Raw genomic sequence first — 19,265 nt, 5'->3', positions numbered from 1 at the left:
CAATTCACCAGTAACAGTTCATACAAGTAAAAAAAATTCAAGGAATAGCCATCAACGTGGCTCCAAAGAGCCTAAGCCTGAGGTCAGTTAATGTAAGGGTGACACAATATCAGTTATATCAAAAGTATGTATGTTTGTAGCTAATACTACTGCTAATAATAATCCTTGCATTTGATATAGCGCCTTATCATGTCTTCGAGACGTTTCAAAACTTCACAGAATATATTTTCTTAATACAAGTCTTCTTTCGTCTAACAAACCCTTATGTTCTTGAAGGTACACCCCAATAACTGCTGACATCTTAAGGTAACCCTATCTAACCTGATTGGCTTCATTCTGCAGCTGAAGGTTCTGTTGCTCCTTCTCTTCTCTCTGCTGCTGCACCTGCTTGAACTCAGCACGAAGCTGCTGGTGTTTGGTCTCCACCTCTGACAGTTCAACCTTCAGTTTGTGGCCCATGTCCCCGCGCTCGTTTAACTCGTTCTGTACTCTCTGCAAAGAGCCTTCAGCAGCCGAGAGTTTCGCCTGAACCTGCTGCCGATCCAGCTCCTTCTCATGCAGGCTAGTCTGGACGCTCTTTTTACTTAACGATTCCTCAGTCAGGCGGTCTTGCAATTGTTGGCACTCAACCTCTTTCTTCAACAATGTTGCTGACAGGTTCTGAAATTAAGAGGGATTTTTTTTTAAAAGAAAAAAGTGCAATCACAATGACATATCCGGATTTACGAGTGTCAGAGCGCTGAAATAATAATATTTTTTATAAGCACTTAGTATCATTACAAAGTGACGTAGGTTAAGGAAATGAAACAAAACAAACCAGGTAATCTGTGTGATTGCAATGGTTTTCAGAATTGACAAGCTGTCAAAGTTGCATGTACAGGTGACTGTAGATGAATGACCTGAATGCAGCTTTTGACTGGAGCCAGCATCCCTGACCTACCTGGACTTGCTGCTGTAATTCGTCACACATACTCCGCACCTTCTGCATTTCCTCCAAATGGATAGAGGCTTCTTCAGGAGCTTTAGCGACCTGTGCCTTCAGTTGAGTGATAGTGGCCTGAAAATAATTGATGGAAACCGAAAATACATAAATATATATAAGACACACACACACACACTATTGCTATTTAAAATAGTTAAGTTATTTTTCAATCAGGCACAGGCTAATTCACCATAAAAACAAGTAATAATAATCTTTGCATTTGATATAGCGCCTTATTACATCTTCAAGACGTCTAAAAGCGCTTCACAGAATATACTGTAAAGTGAATCGACTGTATATTCTGTGGGCGAAAGGAATAGAAAAAAGCGTTACTAATAATTGTGTAGAATGCAGTAGATAAGTCCAGATATTTGTTACTCGTGATCTGTCTCAGATATACATAGAGCAGACAAACATTTCAGACACAGATTCAATTTATCAGTTCTTTATGATGCTATGTCAGACTTTCCACATGAGTAACCTTTGGCTACTAAACTGATATTAGCCGACAAACACATCAAGAGGAAATCACAACAGCTGCATGGCACAGCAGGACATAAAGAAGCAATTTCGCTTATGAAGTTACTGATGTAAGTAAGTGGGCCTTGTGTTATTGTAGGATCATTGTAAGCATAAATTCCTGCAATTATGAGCTCCATCAAATGATTGCTTAATACTAAAAGATGCAGTTTCTTTCCTAAATAAATGTGACATCAAAACCTAAGCAGTGAGTTACAATGGTTGTACACAGGAATTCGAGAAAAAAAAGCTGACCAAACAGTTAAGATATATTTTCCCCAGTTTTATTTATTTATTTATTTATTTTAAGAGGGGGTGAAGAGAGGGATAAAATTTTACCTCAAGTTTAAGTTTCTCCACAGGAAAGCAATTAGAAAAAAANGTGCCAGAAAATGAGCGACAGCAGCATGAGAAATGACGAGAAATTCAATTAAATCTGACTTCAACTTGTGGTCAGAACTTAACCCTCCAATTTTCCATGAAAAAACATTCAACCATGAATCATGAAAGTTGGCAAGCAATAACTAAGAATGCTTCAGTCAAACATGTATGGAAGACACATCAATAATGGAATGGCGGAATGACATTAGATCAGAATTAGTTACACACAATACCAAAAGGACACACTACACATAATGGTGACAAATAATGATCATTGCATCTTTCAGAAGTTTATGTCAATGTCATCCAATCACAATGTCAATTAATCAAAAGTTACTATAGTATTTTAACAAAATGTTTCAGTACATCAAGCTTGATTTAACCTAGTGAAGGAAACATCACATTTATAATAATCCTTGTATTTGATATCGCGCTTTTCACGTCTTCCAGACGTCTCAAAGCGCTTTCAAAGGATACACTGTAAAGTGACTTGACTGTATATTTTGTGGGCGAAACGCGGCAGCCAATTGCGCACAGCAGCATCCCACAAACAGTCGTGGATTGAGCGACCAAATTATGGTTGTTTATTTTCTTGAGGGATTATTACCAGGTTTGCTATATTATGTTATCCACTAGAGTCACCTTGGCGCTTTTTTAGGCCCACAATTTCCTGGGTATCATTTAAAGAAAAGCCTGGAAAATACTCATTTTAGGAGGTTTTACCTCAGTTTTAATAAACTCTGCCTTCAGCTGCTCGTTTTCCTCCTTCAGTTTATTAGACTCTTTCTCCTGTTCGAGAGTCATCTGGTCCATCAGAGTTTGAACCTGCACCAGTTCCTTTTTGAGGACAGTAACATCTTCCACTCCAGGTCGCTGAAGCTACAATACAAACAAGTGTTTATCCAGCGCTTAGGGATAACCTGACGTGAGAAATGCTACATTAAAGGTAATTTGTGGTTTGAAATATGCATTTCCCTTCAATTGTTTTTTTTTTAATTTCCATTCTGCCCTTCCCAATAACACAAAAAGCCTGAAACCACTATTTCTTCTCCAGGAGACAATTCAAGTTCACGCAACCTGAAGGTCCCCAAAAAACCTCCCTTCAATATTGTAATTCAGCAAACAATGAAGTAATTGTTACTAACATTAAACACTTCACTAGCATTCCAGCAGAGCTGCGTGCATGTTTAAGATTGCAAATGTAGAGTTTTGCTTCCCCCCGCATCTGAGACTTGAAAGTGAGACATCCCAAAGGCAGTGCCCTGGAATACTGCGGACACGCCTGACTCAGGAACCGGACCAGAGACCGCCACAGAGGGTGGCTCGATTCCAACATTCTGTTGCCAAGCACATCACCATAGTTAAGATATCATAGTGTTGTCAGCTCACACCAAACTGAAAATCTTGCAGGCATAAGGCTAGTACAACTGCACCCTGTGTCATTGGGCAGGAAAGCACATGGATATATAATGAAAGGCTTGGTTACCAGTTCAGTGTGGAGCTCCTGGGCTGAGGATCGTTCCCTTGACAGCTCCTCTGATACACTTCTCAGCTTCTGCTCTGCCACGTCTCTGTGGCTTCTTTCATCATCAAACTTTACCTTAACATCTGGTCAATAGTAAACAATACAACCTCCTAAGAGTCCATTGTTTTTGAGAAAATAAATTTTTAAACATGTCTCCATCGTATATTATATATAGTATAAATCCCTAGCATTTTAAAAGTAGTAAAATAAATCCTCCCTAACAATTAAAATGAATAAAAGTGAATTTTTAATAAATAGAATAGATAAAAATTTGCAATTGTCTACACGAGAGGTAGGTTTTTGGCTCACAGAATTTATAGACTGTTTGTGGGAAACTGCTGTGTGCAATTGGCTGCAGTGTTTCCCCCACAAAATTCAGTCCACTCCTCTTTACAGTATATTCTGAAGCGCTTTGAGATGTCTCGACGGTGTGATAAGGCGCTTACATCAAATGCAAGGATTATTATTGCTGTGCTCATCTTCCAGCAGTGGTTTTCACACTTACCAACTAGTTCAGTGGCCAACGTGCCTGCTTTCTGCTCCAGTAAATCCTTCATCTGTTTTAGTTTCATGTTCTCTGTCTGAGCCTCTTCCAATTGCTGCTTTACCTCGGCGATCTCTACGGAGAAGGGAAAAGTCTCAGTCCCAAAGTAATCAATCATTTATTTTTTAACAAATTTACAATCAGAAATATATATTTCAGGATAATTTTATGGCATCGTAAATAGGAAACAAGAAAACATGTACAGGCTTCCAGGTAGCTTTACAACGTATTAATCATATCAGCTGCGTGAAATAGTTTAATTTGTTTTGTTACCTGAAGAGACAGCAGATGTCAAACCGTCAGACTGAGAACCCTGCAACAAATGATGCAAACCCAGTATTTATCACGCAGCACCTCAACATAACAGGTGCTTCAGGTAAAACAAGCATCAGCAACATAAAACTTGAAACAGTTTACAGTTCTGGATATCAAGTAAAATAGAAACAGCGTTCCACCAATTATTATACATTCTAAATTTGTTAATATAGATTGACCAACACAAACTCACAACACAGCAACTTTAAGGAACTCATCCAAATCCTCTAAGCAGTGCTCCCACTCCAGGGAAGTAATGTCACATCAATTTGACTATGCATGTATTCACGATAGTTAGAATACATTTACTCAATAAATGTGCTTAAGTACACACCCTCCCACCACACCCTCTCCAAAGCAATGGCATAATTTCAGGGAAGCCATACAAGACACACAGTTTTCCTCCAGATGCTGTTCATCAGCAGTCATCAAGGCCCTCATTTCTTCAGCAGCTCACTGAGCTTTTAAGTCTGAAAGTAAATGGCCATACCAGTATTATTTTTAAAAACAACAAATTACATTTGTTATAGCGCCTTTCACATCAGGAGGACCTCCTTCCCACATTCTGCCCAACAGTACAAATATCAAGGGAGAAAAACAAGTCAAAATGGTTTCATGTCCAGTGCCCCTTTTCCAGATCTGAATAGTTCATTATTTCAAACCCTCGGTGTGTTTAGGTATTTGAAAGGAATTACTTGCTTCAGCTGCCCTTGTACTTTATCTAGTTCTTTCTTCAACTCTTCCGAGTACCATCGTTCCTCCTGTTGATAAAATGGACCAATGTGTCAATCCTTCAGTTTGGGATCCACTTAGCAACAAGCAACACAGTGAACCTGTCAAGTTCTGCAAGTTCCAACCTTTAGCGTCGTTTGGAGATCTTGTATTTCTTGTCGAAGGAGTGTGACGTCATCTCTGAATAAATAAGAAAACAAATTGTCTATCAGTATTCTTCCTAAGGCAAGTTTCCTTACTCCACACGCCTTTGTTTACCTAGGACCCCAGTTGTTAGTCGATTGATGGATCGCTTTCCGGGGGTAATAATCCCTTCAAAAAACATTTTTTAAATAATAACTTGGTCACTCAATCCATGACTGTTTGTGGGTCACTGCTGTGCGCAATTAGATTTCATTTGATGCTGAATTACCACCAAACTGAACATACCTTCTTAGAGATTGGTTAGCCTCTTCTCTGTGGCCAGATTCATTCACAGACTCATGACATGCTTCATAGTGTTTGAAGAGCTCCTCTGCTGAAGCATGGGACTTCATACACAAAGGGCAGATAAAACCCTGTGAGAGAAGGCATATGTACTAGTAAAAAAATAGTTTGCATTACAAAAAAGCTGTATTTCTGCAAATAGCAAAAAAAAATGCAATGTTCTTAAAGCAGAAAGTTACCAAAGCAAAAACAGGTCATTGTAAAGAGATTTTTGCAAGGCTTCATTCAACTCTATAAGCACTAACTAAGGTCATAGAAACAACCACACCAACAACAATTTGCATTTATAAAGCGCCCTTCACACGGGGTAGGGTCCCGGAGTGCTTGACAGTGGTGGAGTCTGACACTGAGCCAGGGGGAGAGGTGACCATCAGTATGATCAAAAAGGAAGGTTTTTAGGCGGGATTTGAAAGTGGGGAGGGAGGGGGCGAGGCGGAGGAACTGAGGGAGAGAGTTCCAGAGTTTCAGGGCGTAGTGGCTGAAGGCCTGGCCGCCTCTGGTGGAGCAGAGGACACAGGTTGGAAACAACAGCACAAAGCTTGTACTACCTTTAGTGAGGAAACGGTGCAATGGCCGGTGTATTGCAGTGTAACAGAGCCAGCATTTTAAACAGCAAGACCAGCTGGTTTGTTCTCCAACTCAACAACAACAACAACAACAAAATTACATTTATAGCGTAACTTGAGCGAAACTCAAGTTAATCCCTCAATATTGATTCAATCCCTTAATTCCCTAAAAGGATGCAACTTGTCTTTAGTTAGATGATGTGAAGATCACTTAGACTGCACTAAGCTGCCATTCACTGGCATCATGGAGTCCTGTAGCTCAGTGGTTAGAGCACTCGCCCTGCAAGTGAGAGACTTGGGTTCAATTCCCAGCAGGGCGAAACCTTGGGCAAGTTTACTTACTCCACAAACTTGATAATAATCCCTCAAGAAAAAAAACTTGGGCGCCTTCAGCCTCTTTGCCCCCAAGTTCTGAACTCTATCCCACATCCCTTTCCCCCCTCCCGTGCCTCTTTCAAGGCACGCCCCAAGACCCTCCTCTTCAACTATGTCTTCAGCCACCCTCCTACTCCCAACCATTCCCCTCCCACTTGGATCCTAATCCCCGACTGTTCAGTGTCTTTGGACGTCCTCCCGATGTGAAAGGCGCTTTACAAATGTAATTTTGTATTGTACAGACTCTCACCTCCCCAGTTTAGTGACAGTAAAGGAGTCCTGTAGCTCAGCGGTTAGAGCACTCACTTTGCAAGTGAGAGACCTGGGTTCAATTCCAGGCAGAGGGCCAAACCTTGGGCAAGTTTCCTTACTCCACACAGAGCCTAATAATAATCCCTCCAAAACAAAGCAATAATAAATTGGTCATTTTCAATCTACGACTGTTTGTGGGACATTGCTGTGCGCAATTGGCTGCCGCGTTCGCCCACAAATATACAGTCAATTCACTTTACAGTGTGTTCTGTGAAGCGCTTTGGGACGTCCTCCCGACGTGAAAAGCGCTATATCAAATGCAAGGATTATTATTACTATTAGTTGTCCAACTAGCAGTATACAATAGTACCCCATTATAAGGCAATAAGTGCAGCCCTACTATAACACGCTCTGTTATAGGAACGTTCACTTATAACTCAGTTTCACTGTGGGCCCAGTACACTGAGTATCCATGACTGGGTTTTTGCACTAAAATGGCCAACTTTCTTGCCATAAGGTTCTTCTCAACAAGGAGCAAGATGCTACACTGACTGTTCCTGTACAAATGTAATTGTGTATTGTACAGACTCACACACCCCCAGTTTGGTGTAGATTTCCAGGAAATCCACACGGACTGTTCCTGTAAACTCTATGTCCGTCCACAGGACTGCAGCAAACAGACAATAAGCACAAGACTGGCATTCCTCCCGTCAATGTCATAGTTCAAGGGAGCCATTGCCAATGTCTTTCTGCCACAGCCATCTGCTATCTTATTGTTAATTTAGCATCAAAATAAGTTAATCAGCTTGTGACGCTATCAGTCGAGGTTCAGAAAAGACTAATTTGTACAAAGCACAGCATAACTTTACAGAATACATGTCTAGCAGCTTCCATATGGTTCTAAAAAGTCCAATAAGCTACTGAACTGAACGCAGTTTTCAATGGGCATGAAAAAAATGGGACTTCTCTCCTTATCACGACACGAGAAACCTGAGGCAACAAGTTTGCAACCTCAGACCAGGTACAGGAAAGAAAGCTAGACAAGTTAACTCGAGTCTTACTTATTGCAGAGAACAGCACATTCGGGAGGACACTGAATACCTTCATGCTTGGTATGCGACAAATAGAGAGGGGCATAAAATAAAAAGTAAACTAAAATGTCATTCGCATTGCTGTCTAAATATCAACAGGTGCCATTTTTAAATTGAGGTCGTAAATTCAGCTTCCATCACAGGCCTCAAAATAAATCTCCCTTGAACAGACGCCCACATAATAAATAGAAGAGTCACGAGGTGATATTCCTGCTTTACAGAATCGTGCATTTTTCTTTAATCACATGTAGGCAACAAAGACAATATGAATTGTGCTGACAGTTGCCTTTTGTTCCAGTATTTAAAATACATTGCACAATGCTCAAGCCAATTGTGTTTAAATCCTTCTCAAAAGTTCTCCAAAAGAAAAAAAATCTGTGACAAATTTAACACTTCAAACTCAATCCCGTCAAAGCCATAGATAATCAATGCAAACTGCATTTATGTGGCGCTCTTCACAGAAGGGCGAGCACACAGGAAAGTGAAAGAGAAAACACGCGCGCACACACACACAAACAAAATTACAGGCTTTCCATTTAAGCAGAGTTTTCTTAGAATGTTTTCTATTTTATCTGCCTGCCTCGCTCCTACTTTAAGATCCATCATTTTTTCCGAGTGAAGAGATAATGGTCCCATTGTAGCTTCAACTAAAAACAGTGGAATCTTTATCTTTGAGAATCAACAGCTCAGCCCAATAGAAGGATGGCCAAAATTCTGGATTGATCCCAGTTCTACCATTGAAAACTGCTGTGTTACAAATCTGCAGACATATTTCCAATGTCTCTTCCAGTTTTAGACTGGCCAATGAAGAAGTGAGTATGACAAATAATTTTTCCTTTTGGTGCATTGGAGCAGCACTTCAATGTTGAAGTTATCATTTGAATGACGAACAAAACATTTAATTTTAAAACTGAAATTAGGGTCATTGTTATGCACAAATTGGTTGTCGTGTTGGCCGCATAGTCACTACACATCATCTAAAAAAACTCTATGAAGCTTCAACACTATATCAAATGCAATAGCCAAAAATTAGCATTTGTATCATGGCAGACAACACTGTATTGCACTTCCTACCAAAAGACATGCCCTGTCAATATTTCTAGTTAAACGGGATGCAATATCTAGTGGTGAAACCGAGAGATTATGCCACCATGCTGGCAAATCATGCAATCAGGCAACATAAACCATCTATCACTAATGCAGCAGCAAACCAGAAAAGATGTGAACAGAAACACCAGATCAAAAAAAAAACCTCCACCATTGCACAGACCATCACCCACCCAGACAGAACACAAAAAAGTAACCCACGCTAACAGTCGTTTCTGGATTTAGATCTTCCTGTATCCTATCGTCTGCCAGAGAGTGCTCATTCTGGTGATGTTCATACAGCTCAGTGGGAGTTAGGAATGATCGCATACACGTTGGACAGATGAAGCCCTGAAAAGACGTGAACTTTCAGAATTATAACTTATTTTAAAAACGTCAATGTTGCTCCGTTCCACAACAAATATTTACATGCAGAAGATATTTCGGAAAATATACAGAACTAGACTCGCATTCCATTCGGTGACGATATTCCTTTCTTATTTACGAGGCACTGAAAAGGTTTTCAAATCTAAATACTTTTTTTGTTGATAATAGAATAAAACTACACCAACGTGTGTGTTTATTGGGCTTATTGTAGAATTGAGAAAGACCTACAGTTCATAAACAACCTACATTAGAACCAAAGAATCCAACAGCTCATAATATTGAACACCTCTGTTAAACCTCCCCTTAACCTTTTCTGCTCTAAAGAGAACAATCGCAGCCTCTCCACATAACTAAGGTCCCTCATTCCAGGTACCGTTCTGGTATATCTCATTTGCACACTCTCCCAAGGCCTTGACATCCTTCCTAAAATGTGGTGTCCAGAATTAGATACAATACTCCAGGTGAGGCCTGACCAATGATTTATAAAGGCTTAGCATAACTGTGCTTTTGTACTCTGTGCCACCTATTTATAAAGCCATGGATCCCATATGATTTTTTTAACAGCTTTATCAACTTGTCCCATCACCTTCAAATATTTGTGTATGTGAACCTCAGGACTCTGTGTTCCTACACTCCCCTTTAAAACTGTACCATTTAGTTTATATTCCCTCTCTTCACTCTTCCTCCAGTTGGCCACAGTTCTCAAGAATCAACCTCAAAGGAATTCTTATTTTTCTTAATTTTCACTACTGTGATAACTGTAAAAATATGAATAAAATAATAAACTGGGGCAACTGCAAAAATATTAATAAAATAGCCACTTTCCCACATATCAGGCACTAGTACTGTGATGAATAAGTGTATCCCAGCATCGCCTGATCATCACTGTGAGACTCACACAGTAATCTTTCTCTGTTGAACAGAAAGGAACGATAATGGTTTCACAGAAGAAAAGATGAATAGCAAAGCAACATTCAGTCACAGTGCACAACAAAAAGGATTGTAATGAAGACTAAATGGTGACAGTTTGGTCTGTTGAGTGCTAGTAACAGCGCATGCCCAGGTCTGCTAGCCACACAAATTGTGTTAGTTAGGGTATGGAATAGCTAACTAGTTCACTTGCAAATTTATAATTAACCTCAAAAATGCAATTACAGTTCTGTATGTGGTTGGTGTTACCGTACCTCAGAACCGACTTCATTGTTGACATCAACTCCTGGTCCTGTTGTTGCAGAATCCGAGTCTGTACCCTGTGAACCGAGTGGTGTCTGCAAAATATAAAGGGATTATGTAAAATGTAACGCAGCACTGAAAGTACAACGTTTTAATGATTGCTATGTTAACAAAAGTTTTCTTATCTCCTTCATTGATCTCGTGGGTAAAGACAATTTTTCAATACTAGACTATACAGAACTTGAATGCCACAGGTCTGAATTCTGGTTTGTCTCGAATCAGCTGATCCGAGATGGAGCATCAGTTCAGGCATTAAATTTGCACTCGGAAACCACAAGTTAGCTAAGGGAAAATTACCCAGGGTTACAGAGATCCCCGCTGAAAGCCCACAGGAGGATTGAGCTTGGCGTTGATGTTCTCACCGTCCAAAGGGTCAAATACTCAGTGTCAAAACTCGCACATGAATAATAACTCGAGCAAAAATTCGAGACATCTCAAAGTGCTTCACAGAATATACTGTAAAGTGAATTGACTAATATTTTTGGGTGAAAGTGGCAGCCAATTGCACACAGCAGTGTCCCACAAACGGTCATGGATTGAGTGACTAAATTATTATTATTATTTTTTTTAAGGGATTATTAGTCCTGGAAAGTGATCCACCAATTGACCAACAATCGGGTTCCAACTTACTGCTTGGTAAACTGAGGCATGTGGAGTAAGGAAACAGAGGTGTTTGGATAGTAGGTACCAGGAACTCCCTGTGAGATTTTGTGGGTGAAATTCTGAGTACAATGAGAATTGTTCTTGCAAGTCTGCTAAAAAAAGCGAGATGAAAAAAAATCTCACCTAACTATTCAGCAATAACTAGAAATGTCTGGAAAACATATCTGAACTCTTTTCTACAGAAGTAGATCAACCACATGCATGAAGAAAGTGGTACAGTACTTCACAGGCTACAATGTTAAGATCAACGCTGTAGCAACTGGGAATTTGAAAAATTCCTACTTGATATTTGATCTCAACATCATCCTAATATGCAGAGAGAGAGAGAGAGAAATTGAAAGTACTTTTTCTGGATTTAACCGGTGCACCCAGAAGAAACCCATTACCATGCTTAAAGTATCCAAAGCAATCAAGGGCAACATATGCATGGAAATTTCCCTGCGTCCGAAGTAAAAGTTATCTGGAATGGAATGTGCTTGTCCAGCTGGGACCATCCTACCCGTCAGCGCGTTGGCCATGCAGATGAACAGAAACCAAGTGAGAAAAATCCCCACCCCCAGCGACCAGGCTGCCCCTCTAAGCCCTCCCAACAGGTGAGGCTGGCAGATCTGCACGAGCAGTGCCCTGGAGGACGTCATGACGGCAGCCCTGCCCGGCTCGGGAACCAGACTCAGCAGACAACCACACAGGACTGACTCACTTCCAACATTCCTCTGGCAGACACATCACCTTGGAACTGGCTCAGCCAGTTTGTGAAGTGCCAGCCGCCTAGCTGTTACTACATGTCTAAATCCAATGCTTACTCAAACCCAACTGCTTAATCCAGGTCCTCGTGTGAGGGGCCGTGATACAAACCTGGGAACTGAGACTTCATGGTATGAATGACTTAATTACTCACAGGATAAATCTGTCAAGCCATCGAGTGAGCCCATGTACCTCCTTAACATCAAGATAATTCTTTCCATAAAGTATGATGTGATGAAAACAGCACCTCTAAACTCAATGTCCCGATCAAAACTATCAACCCAATGAAAATACCTCTCAAACGAGTCAATGAATAAAAGCTCTTCTATGTGAAATTGAGCTACACATGTCATAAAAGTCAATTCCTGTCTTGTTCTAAGCCAGGTAATATATGGCGGTGCTATCAAAGGCTAGCTCGTGTTTGTAAATTACCTGGAATTACCTTCTGTACTAGGATTACCGAGGCAAACATGAAGCTAACGCGAGTAAGAAAGAATGACGCTAGGCATCCGTCCATTGAAAACACAGAAAATATGCTTACATTTGAATGTCAATGCTCAAAAAATTACAAGTTCTCCCAGTTCAACTAAAAATTTGTGGATTTCCATAAATTTACAGAGAACGGACAGCACGTGACAGCAGGCCACGTCGATGTTTTGTCCATGTGAATGACTCAATGACTAATGGGCTAAACCTGTCAAGCCATCTAGTGAGTCCATGTAGCTCCTTAACACCAAGACAATAAAACATTTCAATAAAACATTAAAGTCCACATGAATGACTCCTTACTGCCTCACATATCCTTCTATTCTCTCTCACGTCTATATCGAGCTCTCACTTAAATGTATCTAGAATATCTGAATCAACCACCACTTTGGACAGCAGGCTTCACTACCCTCTGCGTGAAGTAGGATTGAATTGTCTTCACAATTTCTTTTTTTTTTAGTAAGCATGGTATAAATCCACTATACTAATTTACCTTTGGTAGCCGTCAAATTTGGAACAAGTCAAACAGCGAACAATTACAACTAATATTATTGGAATGCATCCTCACCTCTTGCTCTGTGAACAACTGATTGGGTTTTAAAGGGAAATAGCAAGTTACACCATGAAACTAATTACACTAATCCTTGCGTTTCAGTTAGCGCCTTATCATGTTGTTGAGACATCTCAAAGCACTTCATAGAATACTTTAAAGTGTCATGACTATTATGTGGGGAAAACAAAATGTATTGAAATCTCATCTGAACCTGGTCAACTTTCAGACTACCAAAAACTTTACTATGTATTCTACACGACATATATTAATTGTGAAACTGGAGGTCAGTAAGATCTATTCTCCCCAAGCCTCTTGTGCTATGTATCCTATTTCTATTTAACAAGCCACTAACCACCTACACTGTACATCTTGCATGCTGCATTAATTATCTCTCTCCCCTGTCTCGGGGAAACTACTTCATCTGCTTATTTTATCATTTCTAAACAGGATATGAAAATCTGTGGTAGAAGAGCGCTGAATCTCTCACTTGGCGGAGGGAGTGACTGAAGAAATCACAAGGCAGGCAATCTTCTGACAAGACAATCCGACAACAATGATTGCTAAAACATCATTGACTGATACCACCCAATAGAAGAAAACTGAGACAGACAGAAAAGATTACATGGATTTACCGTGGCCTGGTTCTCCAGTCAGCAAGCACTTGCAATAAATACTTTGTAATATCAGGCTGCACTTGAGTCTTTACTCCCTGTGCCAGGTGCCAATTAAATTCATCACCCACGCATTGTATACTATATGATCAGCTTTAGCTAACAACCTGACTGCTACATTCCTGTCTCACCTCAAAATAATAATATTAATAATAATTTTTGCATTTAACGTTGAGGCGTCTTGAAGCACTTCACAGAATATACTGTAAAATGGATTGAAAGTATATTTTCTGGTCCAGACGTAAATTCCCAGTTAGTTATTTTACTCCTGATTTTCTATCCCCGGAAGTTAAAAAAAATATACAGTTGGAGACTGTCACAGAGATTAGTGAATGGTTTAATTACAAAAATGTCAAAGCCCAGGAAACAGGTCAATCTCCTCTTCCTTGGAAAGATACAAGGGGTGAAGCACTTACAGAAGACTGTTTTTCCCTAAAAGTGAGAGTTAGAAGCTGTGTGCGAGATCAGCAGGGAGTGCATATCATGACTCGCATTTAGTTAGGGAGAGGAAGGCAGAATGGGATGTGATATGTAGAGACTGCAACAAGGCTGCTGTATTAGGATCTTTAGGGAACACAAATGTATTTTAAGGTCGAGGAGCAGAATGTGGGCTTGGGCTGACTAAAAGCCGGGAGTAAGTAAATGAGGTTTGGGCCATCTTTGTATCTTGGAGTGGACCCATTACTGATTCATATAATAGGATTTTGACCTTAAATGCACGAAGGAAAAAATGCAAACTGCAGAATTCTAGATTGATAATAATAATCCTTGCATTTGATCCAGCACCTTATCACGCAGAGGTGTCGCAAGCACAATATTGTAAAGTGAACTGACTGCATTTTGTAGGCGAAATGCGGTAGCCAATTGCAGACAGCAGTGTCCCACAAACAATCGTGGATTTTTTTAATATATAGAATTCTTATCCCCAGAAAGCGATTTGCCAATCGACTCACAACTGGGTTCCAATTTACTGCTAGATAAACAGAGGCTTTTGGAGTAAGGAAACTTGCCTAAGGTTTCGCCCTGACCCGCCCGGGAATCGAACCTGGGTCCTCTCACTTGCGATGCAAGTGTTATAACCACACTTCTGGACTCCATATGTACTATGGACTCCCAAACCTCCTACTCTACTAATAATAGGCATCCCCTGTAAACTAGTTTATTCTTTGTAATAAAATGGCTGGCTTCATGTAATAAAATGGCTGGTTTCATATGGCTGGGAATGCTGGGGTAGCTTTACCTCGGCTCCTCATATGAATATAAACAACCAGATAGATGGGTGAGAAAGGGAGGGAGACATCGTCTATCAATTTAAAGTGAAGTAAAGGAGGAACCTGAAGAGGAACCAGAGAACAAAGAGAGAGAAAAAGCAGGAAACAGAGGTGAAAGAGTGAAGTCATTTAATTTTAGGAAAACACCCACAGAAGCTGACCTATGGCATCTGCTTTATTGATTCTACCATTCATAGGGAACCGACACACCTACCGACTTACCTACATGTACAGGAATAAGCAGGTGTCAGTGCTAATTGTAACATGGGAGCAATGGTGAAGTGTTGTAGTTTGTTCAGGGTTGAGGTGGACGTAGCCTTGTAGTAAAGGGTGGCACCAGGATCAATGGAATAGTTGGGGCGGTGGCAGTGCTACCCCATGGCTGCTTCACTATGCAGTTCAGATATTGAACTGAAGCACCATATGTAATGTGTGCGCGTGCATATGTCCAGCACTTTCTGCAAATCTGGAGATTATCAAATGGAAATGGGGCTTTTGGACACTATAGAGAGCAGTTTGCTGATGGTGGGTGTGAGATTCACCAGTTACACTATATCGCATTAATAAACAATAACATCTGTGAGACGTCTTCAAGCACTTCACAGAATATACCGTACAGTGAATTGATTGTATATTTTGTGGGTGAAAAATGAGCTGCTGGTTGTGGGGGAATATTCAATCTATCCTAAGTCTTACCATCACTATCCATCTGAAAAATAATAATCTTTGCATTTAGTGCCTTATTACACCGTTGAGACGTCTCAAAGCGCTTCACAGAATATACTGTAAAGTGACTGTATATTTTGTTTCATAAAGTACTCCAACACGCCGTCTGGCGTGAAAGGCAATGTATAAATGCAAGTTGTTATAATAAAATAAATTGACTATCTTTTGTTATAAATAATAAAAATAAATAAGACTTTAGAGCAAGAATAATCAGGACTTTGGGGTTGTGGAGGAAGGGAGTGAAAGAGAAGAGGGAGGAAGAGGGATGGAGGGGGGTGAGGGATGGAGGGGGGTGAGGGGAGGGGGTGAGTGGGGGGTGAGGGATGGAGGGGGGTGAGGGGATGGAGGGGGGTGAGGGGGGTGAACAACAACAACAAGATTCCATTTATAGAGCGCCTTTCACGTTGGGAGGACGTCCCAAGGCACTGTACAGTTGGGTCGGGACCCGAGCATTGGGGGGAAATGGTCAGGGTGAGGGGAGGGAGGGAGCGAGGAGGGGGGGAATGGTGAGGGGAGGGAAGGGAGGGAGCGAGGAGGGGGGGAATGGTCACGGGTGAGGGGAGGGAAGGGAGGGGGCGAGGAGGGGGGGATGGTCAGGGTGAGGGAAGGGAGGGAGCGAGGAGGGGGGGAATGGTCAGGGTGAGGGGAAGGAAGGGAGGGAGCAAGGAGGGGAGGAATGGTCAGGGTGAGGGGAAGGAAGGGAGGGAGCGAGGAGGGGAGGAATGGTCAGGGTGAGGGGAGGGAAGGGAGGGAGCGAGGAGGGGGGAAATGGTCAGGGTGAGGGGAGGGAAGGGAGGGAGCGAGGAGGGGGGAAATGGTCAGGGTGAGGGGAGGGAGGGGGTGAGGAGGGGGTAGAGAGTCGAGAGCGGAGCTGAAGGCCGAAGGTCAAAGAGAAAGGCCTTGAGACCGGCCTTGAAGGAGGAAAGGGAGGAAGCGGCGAAGGCACTGGGGATGGAGTTCCAGAGCCTCGGGGCTGAGAGGCTGAAGGCCACCGATGGTCGGGCGGTTGGGGCGGGGATGTGGAGCAGACCGAGCCAGAGGGACGGAGGTAGGGAGGGGGAGAGTAGGTCAGAGAGGAAGGAGGGAGCGAGGCCGGGAATGGCCTTGTAGGTGAAGATCTTGAATTCGAATGAAAGGGATGGAGGGGGAGGAAGGGGGATGGAGGGGAGGAAGGGGGATGGAGGGGGAGGAAGGGGGATGGAGCCAGTAGCGCTGTCATAGTCGTTGCTGAGTGAGCAGGACCAGAGCCCAAGGAAGGTTCCAGAACCCGGCACCCAACGGCCGGGCTTCCCGCCTCCAACCGCCAATCCTCACCTCACCGCGTCACCTCGAGACACGGCGGGGACCAGAGTGGGCTGTCTGTCTGTCTGTCACCCCCCCACCCCCAACACACACACCCCCATACCCTCCCCCACCCCCAACACACACACCCCCATACCCTCCCTCACCCCCCACCCCAACACACACACCCCCATACCCTCCCTCACCCCCCACCCCAACACACACACCCCCATACCCTCCCTCACCCCCAACACACACAGCCCCCATACCCTCCTCACCCCCAACACACACCCCCCATACCCCCCTCACCCCCCCACCCCAACACACACCCCTCCATACCCTCCCTCACCCCCCAACACACCCCCCCCATTCCCTCCCTCAGCCCCCCACACACCCCCCATACCTTCTCCTCACTCAGCCCCAACCCACCACACCCCCACACCCTCTGCTCACTCACCCCCCACACCCTCTGCTCACTCACCCCCACACCCTCTCTCACTCCCCCCCCACACCCTCTCCTCACTCCCCCCCCACACCCTCTCCTCACTCCCCCCCACACCTCTCCTCACTCCCCCCACACCCTCTCCTCACTCCCCCCACACCCTCTCCTCACTCCCCCCCACACCCTCTCCTCACTCCCCCCCCAAACCCTCTCCTCACTCCCCCCCCATACCCTCTCCTCACTCCCCCCCCATACCCTCTCCTCACTCCCCCCCATACCCTCTCCTCACTCCCCCCCATACCCTCTCCTCACTCCCCCCCAAACCCTCTCCTCACTCCCCCCCCAAACCCTCTCCTCACTCCCCCCCAAACCCTCTCCTCACTCCCCCATACCCTCTCCTCACTCCCCCCCCCATACCCTCTCCTCACTCCCCCCCATACCCTCCTCACTCCCCCCATACCCTCTCCTCACTCCCCCCATACCCTCTCCTCACTCCCCCATACCCTCTCCTCACTCCCCCCATACCCTCTCACTCCCCCCATACCCTCTCCTCACTCCCCACACCCCTACCCTATACCCTCTCCTCACTCGCCCCCCGCACCCTCTCCTCACTCCCCCCCGCACCCTCTCCTCACTCCCCCCCGCACCCTCTCCTCACTCCCCCCCGCACCCTCTCCTCACTCCCCCCGCACCCTCTCCTCACTCCCCCCCGCACCCTCTCCTCACTCCCCCCCGCACCCTCTCCTCACTCCCCCCCGCACCCTCTCCTCACTCCCCCCGCACCCTCTCCTCACTCCCCCCCGCACCCTCTCCTCACTCCCCCCCGCTCCCTCTCCTCACTCCCCCCGCTCCCTCTCCTCACTCCCCCCGCACCCTCTCCTCACTCGCCCCCGCTCCCTCTCCTCACTCGCCCCCATACCCTCTCCTCACTCGCCCCCATACCCTCTCCTCACTCGCCCCCACTACCCTCTCCTCACTCGCCCCCACATACCCTCTCCTCACTCGCCCCCATACCCTCTCCTCACTCGCCCCCATACCCTCTCCTCACTCGCCCCCATACCCTCTCCTCACTCGCCCCCACATACCCTCTCCTCACTCGCCCCCACATACCCTCTCCTCACTCGCCCCCACATACCCTCTCCTCACTCGCCCCACATACCCTCTCCTCACTCACCCCCATACCCTCTCCTCACTCGCCCCCATACCCTCTCCTCACTCGCCCCCATACCCTCTCCTCACTCGCCCCCATACCCTCTCCTCACTCGCCCCCCATACCCTCTCCTCACTCCCCCCCCATACCCTCTCCTCACTCCCCCCATACCCTCTCCTCACTCGCCCCTCCCTCCCTCACTCGCCCCATACCCTCTCCTCACTCCCCCACACCCTCTCCTCACCTCCCCACACCCCTACCCTATACCCTCTCCTCACTTCCCCCACACTCCCCACACCCCCTCCCACCTCATACACTCTCGTCAGTCCCCCCCCCACACCCCCCCATACCCTCTCCTCACACCCCCAGCCCAGCCCGGGCTTCCCTCCCGACACAGCGGGGCCTACAGGAGCGGCCCTGCCCGGCCCCGCCCGGCCCGGCCCCGGCCCCGGCCTCCCCTCCACACACACCCCGCCCCGGGTGGGGGGGGAGGGGGGGGTAGAGGGGGAGGGGGGAGGGGGGCGGCCTTTGCAGCCCAAACCAGCGCCACCTTTTTCACCGGGAGCCGCATAGAACGGAACTGACACCGACACCGACAGCCGCTTTGGGCCCCGCGACTTACCCGCTGTAAGATCCGGCGGAGCATAGCGGAGCCCGGGCGGCGGGAGGAGCCGCTGCCTCTCTCGGGGTCGGTGAGCAGCTCAGTCAGGAGGTGAGGCCCCGCTCCTCCCCACCCGCTCACTCCATCAGCACAGCCCCGAGACACAGCACCTCCACTGGGGCTCTGAGGGCCGTCACTCCGCT

At 45.0% G+C, this 19,265-nt stretch overlaps 1 protein-coding gene across 1 annotated transcript in view; it reads right to left on the bottom strand.

Annotated features, from left to right (window-relative positions):
* Nucleotides 1-19,250, bottom strand: part of eea1 (early endosome antigen 1) — a 39,519-nt gene extending 20,269 nt beyond the window's left edge. Inside the window, 11 exon segments of the mRNA XM_042334857.1 lie at nucleotides 322-660; nucleotides 941-1,057; nucleotides 2,606-2,761; nucleotides 3,369-3,490; nucleotides 3,913-4,026; nucleotides 4,225-4,264; nucleotides 4,962-5,027; nucleotides 5,124-5,178; nucleotides 5,428-5,555; nucleotides 10,426-10,509; nucleotides 19,084-19,250. Coding sequence (XP_042190791.1) covers nucleotides 322-660; nucleotides 941-1,057; nucleotides 2,606-2,761; nucleotides 3,369-3,490; nucleotides 3,913-4,026; nucleotides 4,225-4,264; nucleotides 4,962-5,027; nucleotides 5,124-5,178; nucleotides 5,428-5,555; nucleotides 10,426-10,509; nucleotides 19,084-19,107 — 1,245 coding nt within the window. The 5' untranslated portion in view covers nucleotides 19,108-19,250.
* Between the last annotated feature and the right edge of the window lie 15 nt (nucleotides 19,251-19,265).

This window comes from Callorhinchus milii, unplaced genomic scaffold (assembly GCF_018977255.1).
Source record: "Callorhinchus milii isolate IMCB2004 unplaced genomic scaffold, IMCB_Cmil_1.0 Scaffold5, whole genome shotgun sequence".
Classification (NCBI taxonomy): Eukaryota; Metazoa; Chordata; class Chondrichthyes; order Chimaeriformes; family Callorhinchidae; genus Callorhinchus; species Callorhinchus milii.
Note: the sequence above shows the minus strand (reverse complement) of the source record. Positions and strands in the feature narration are given on the sequence as shown.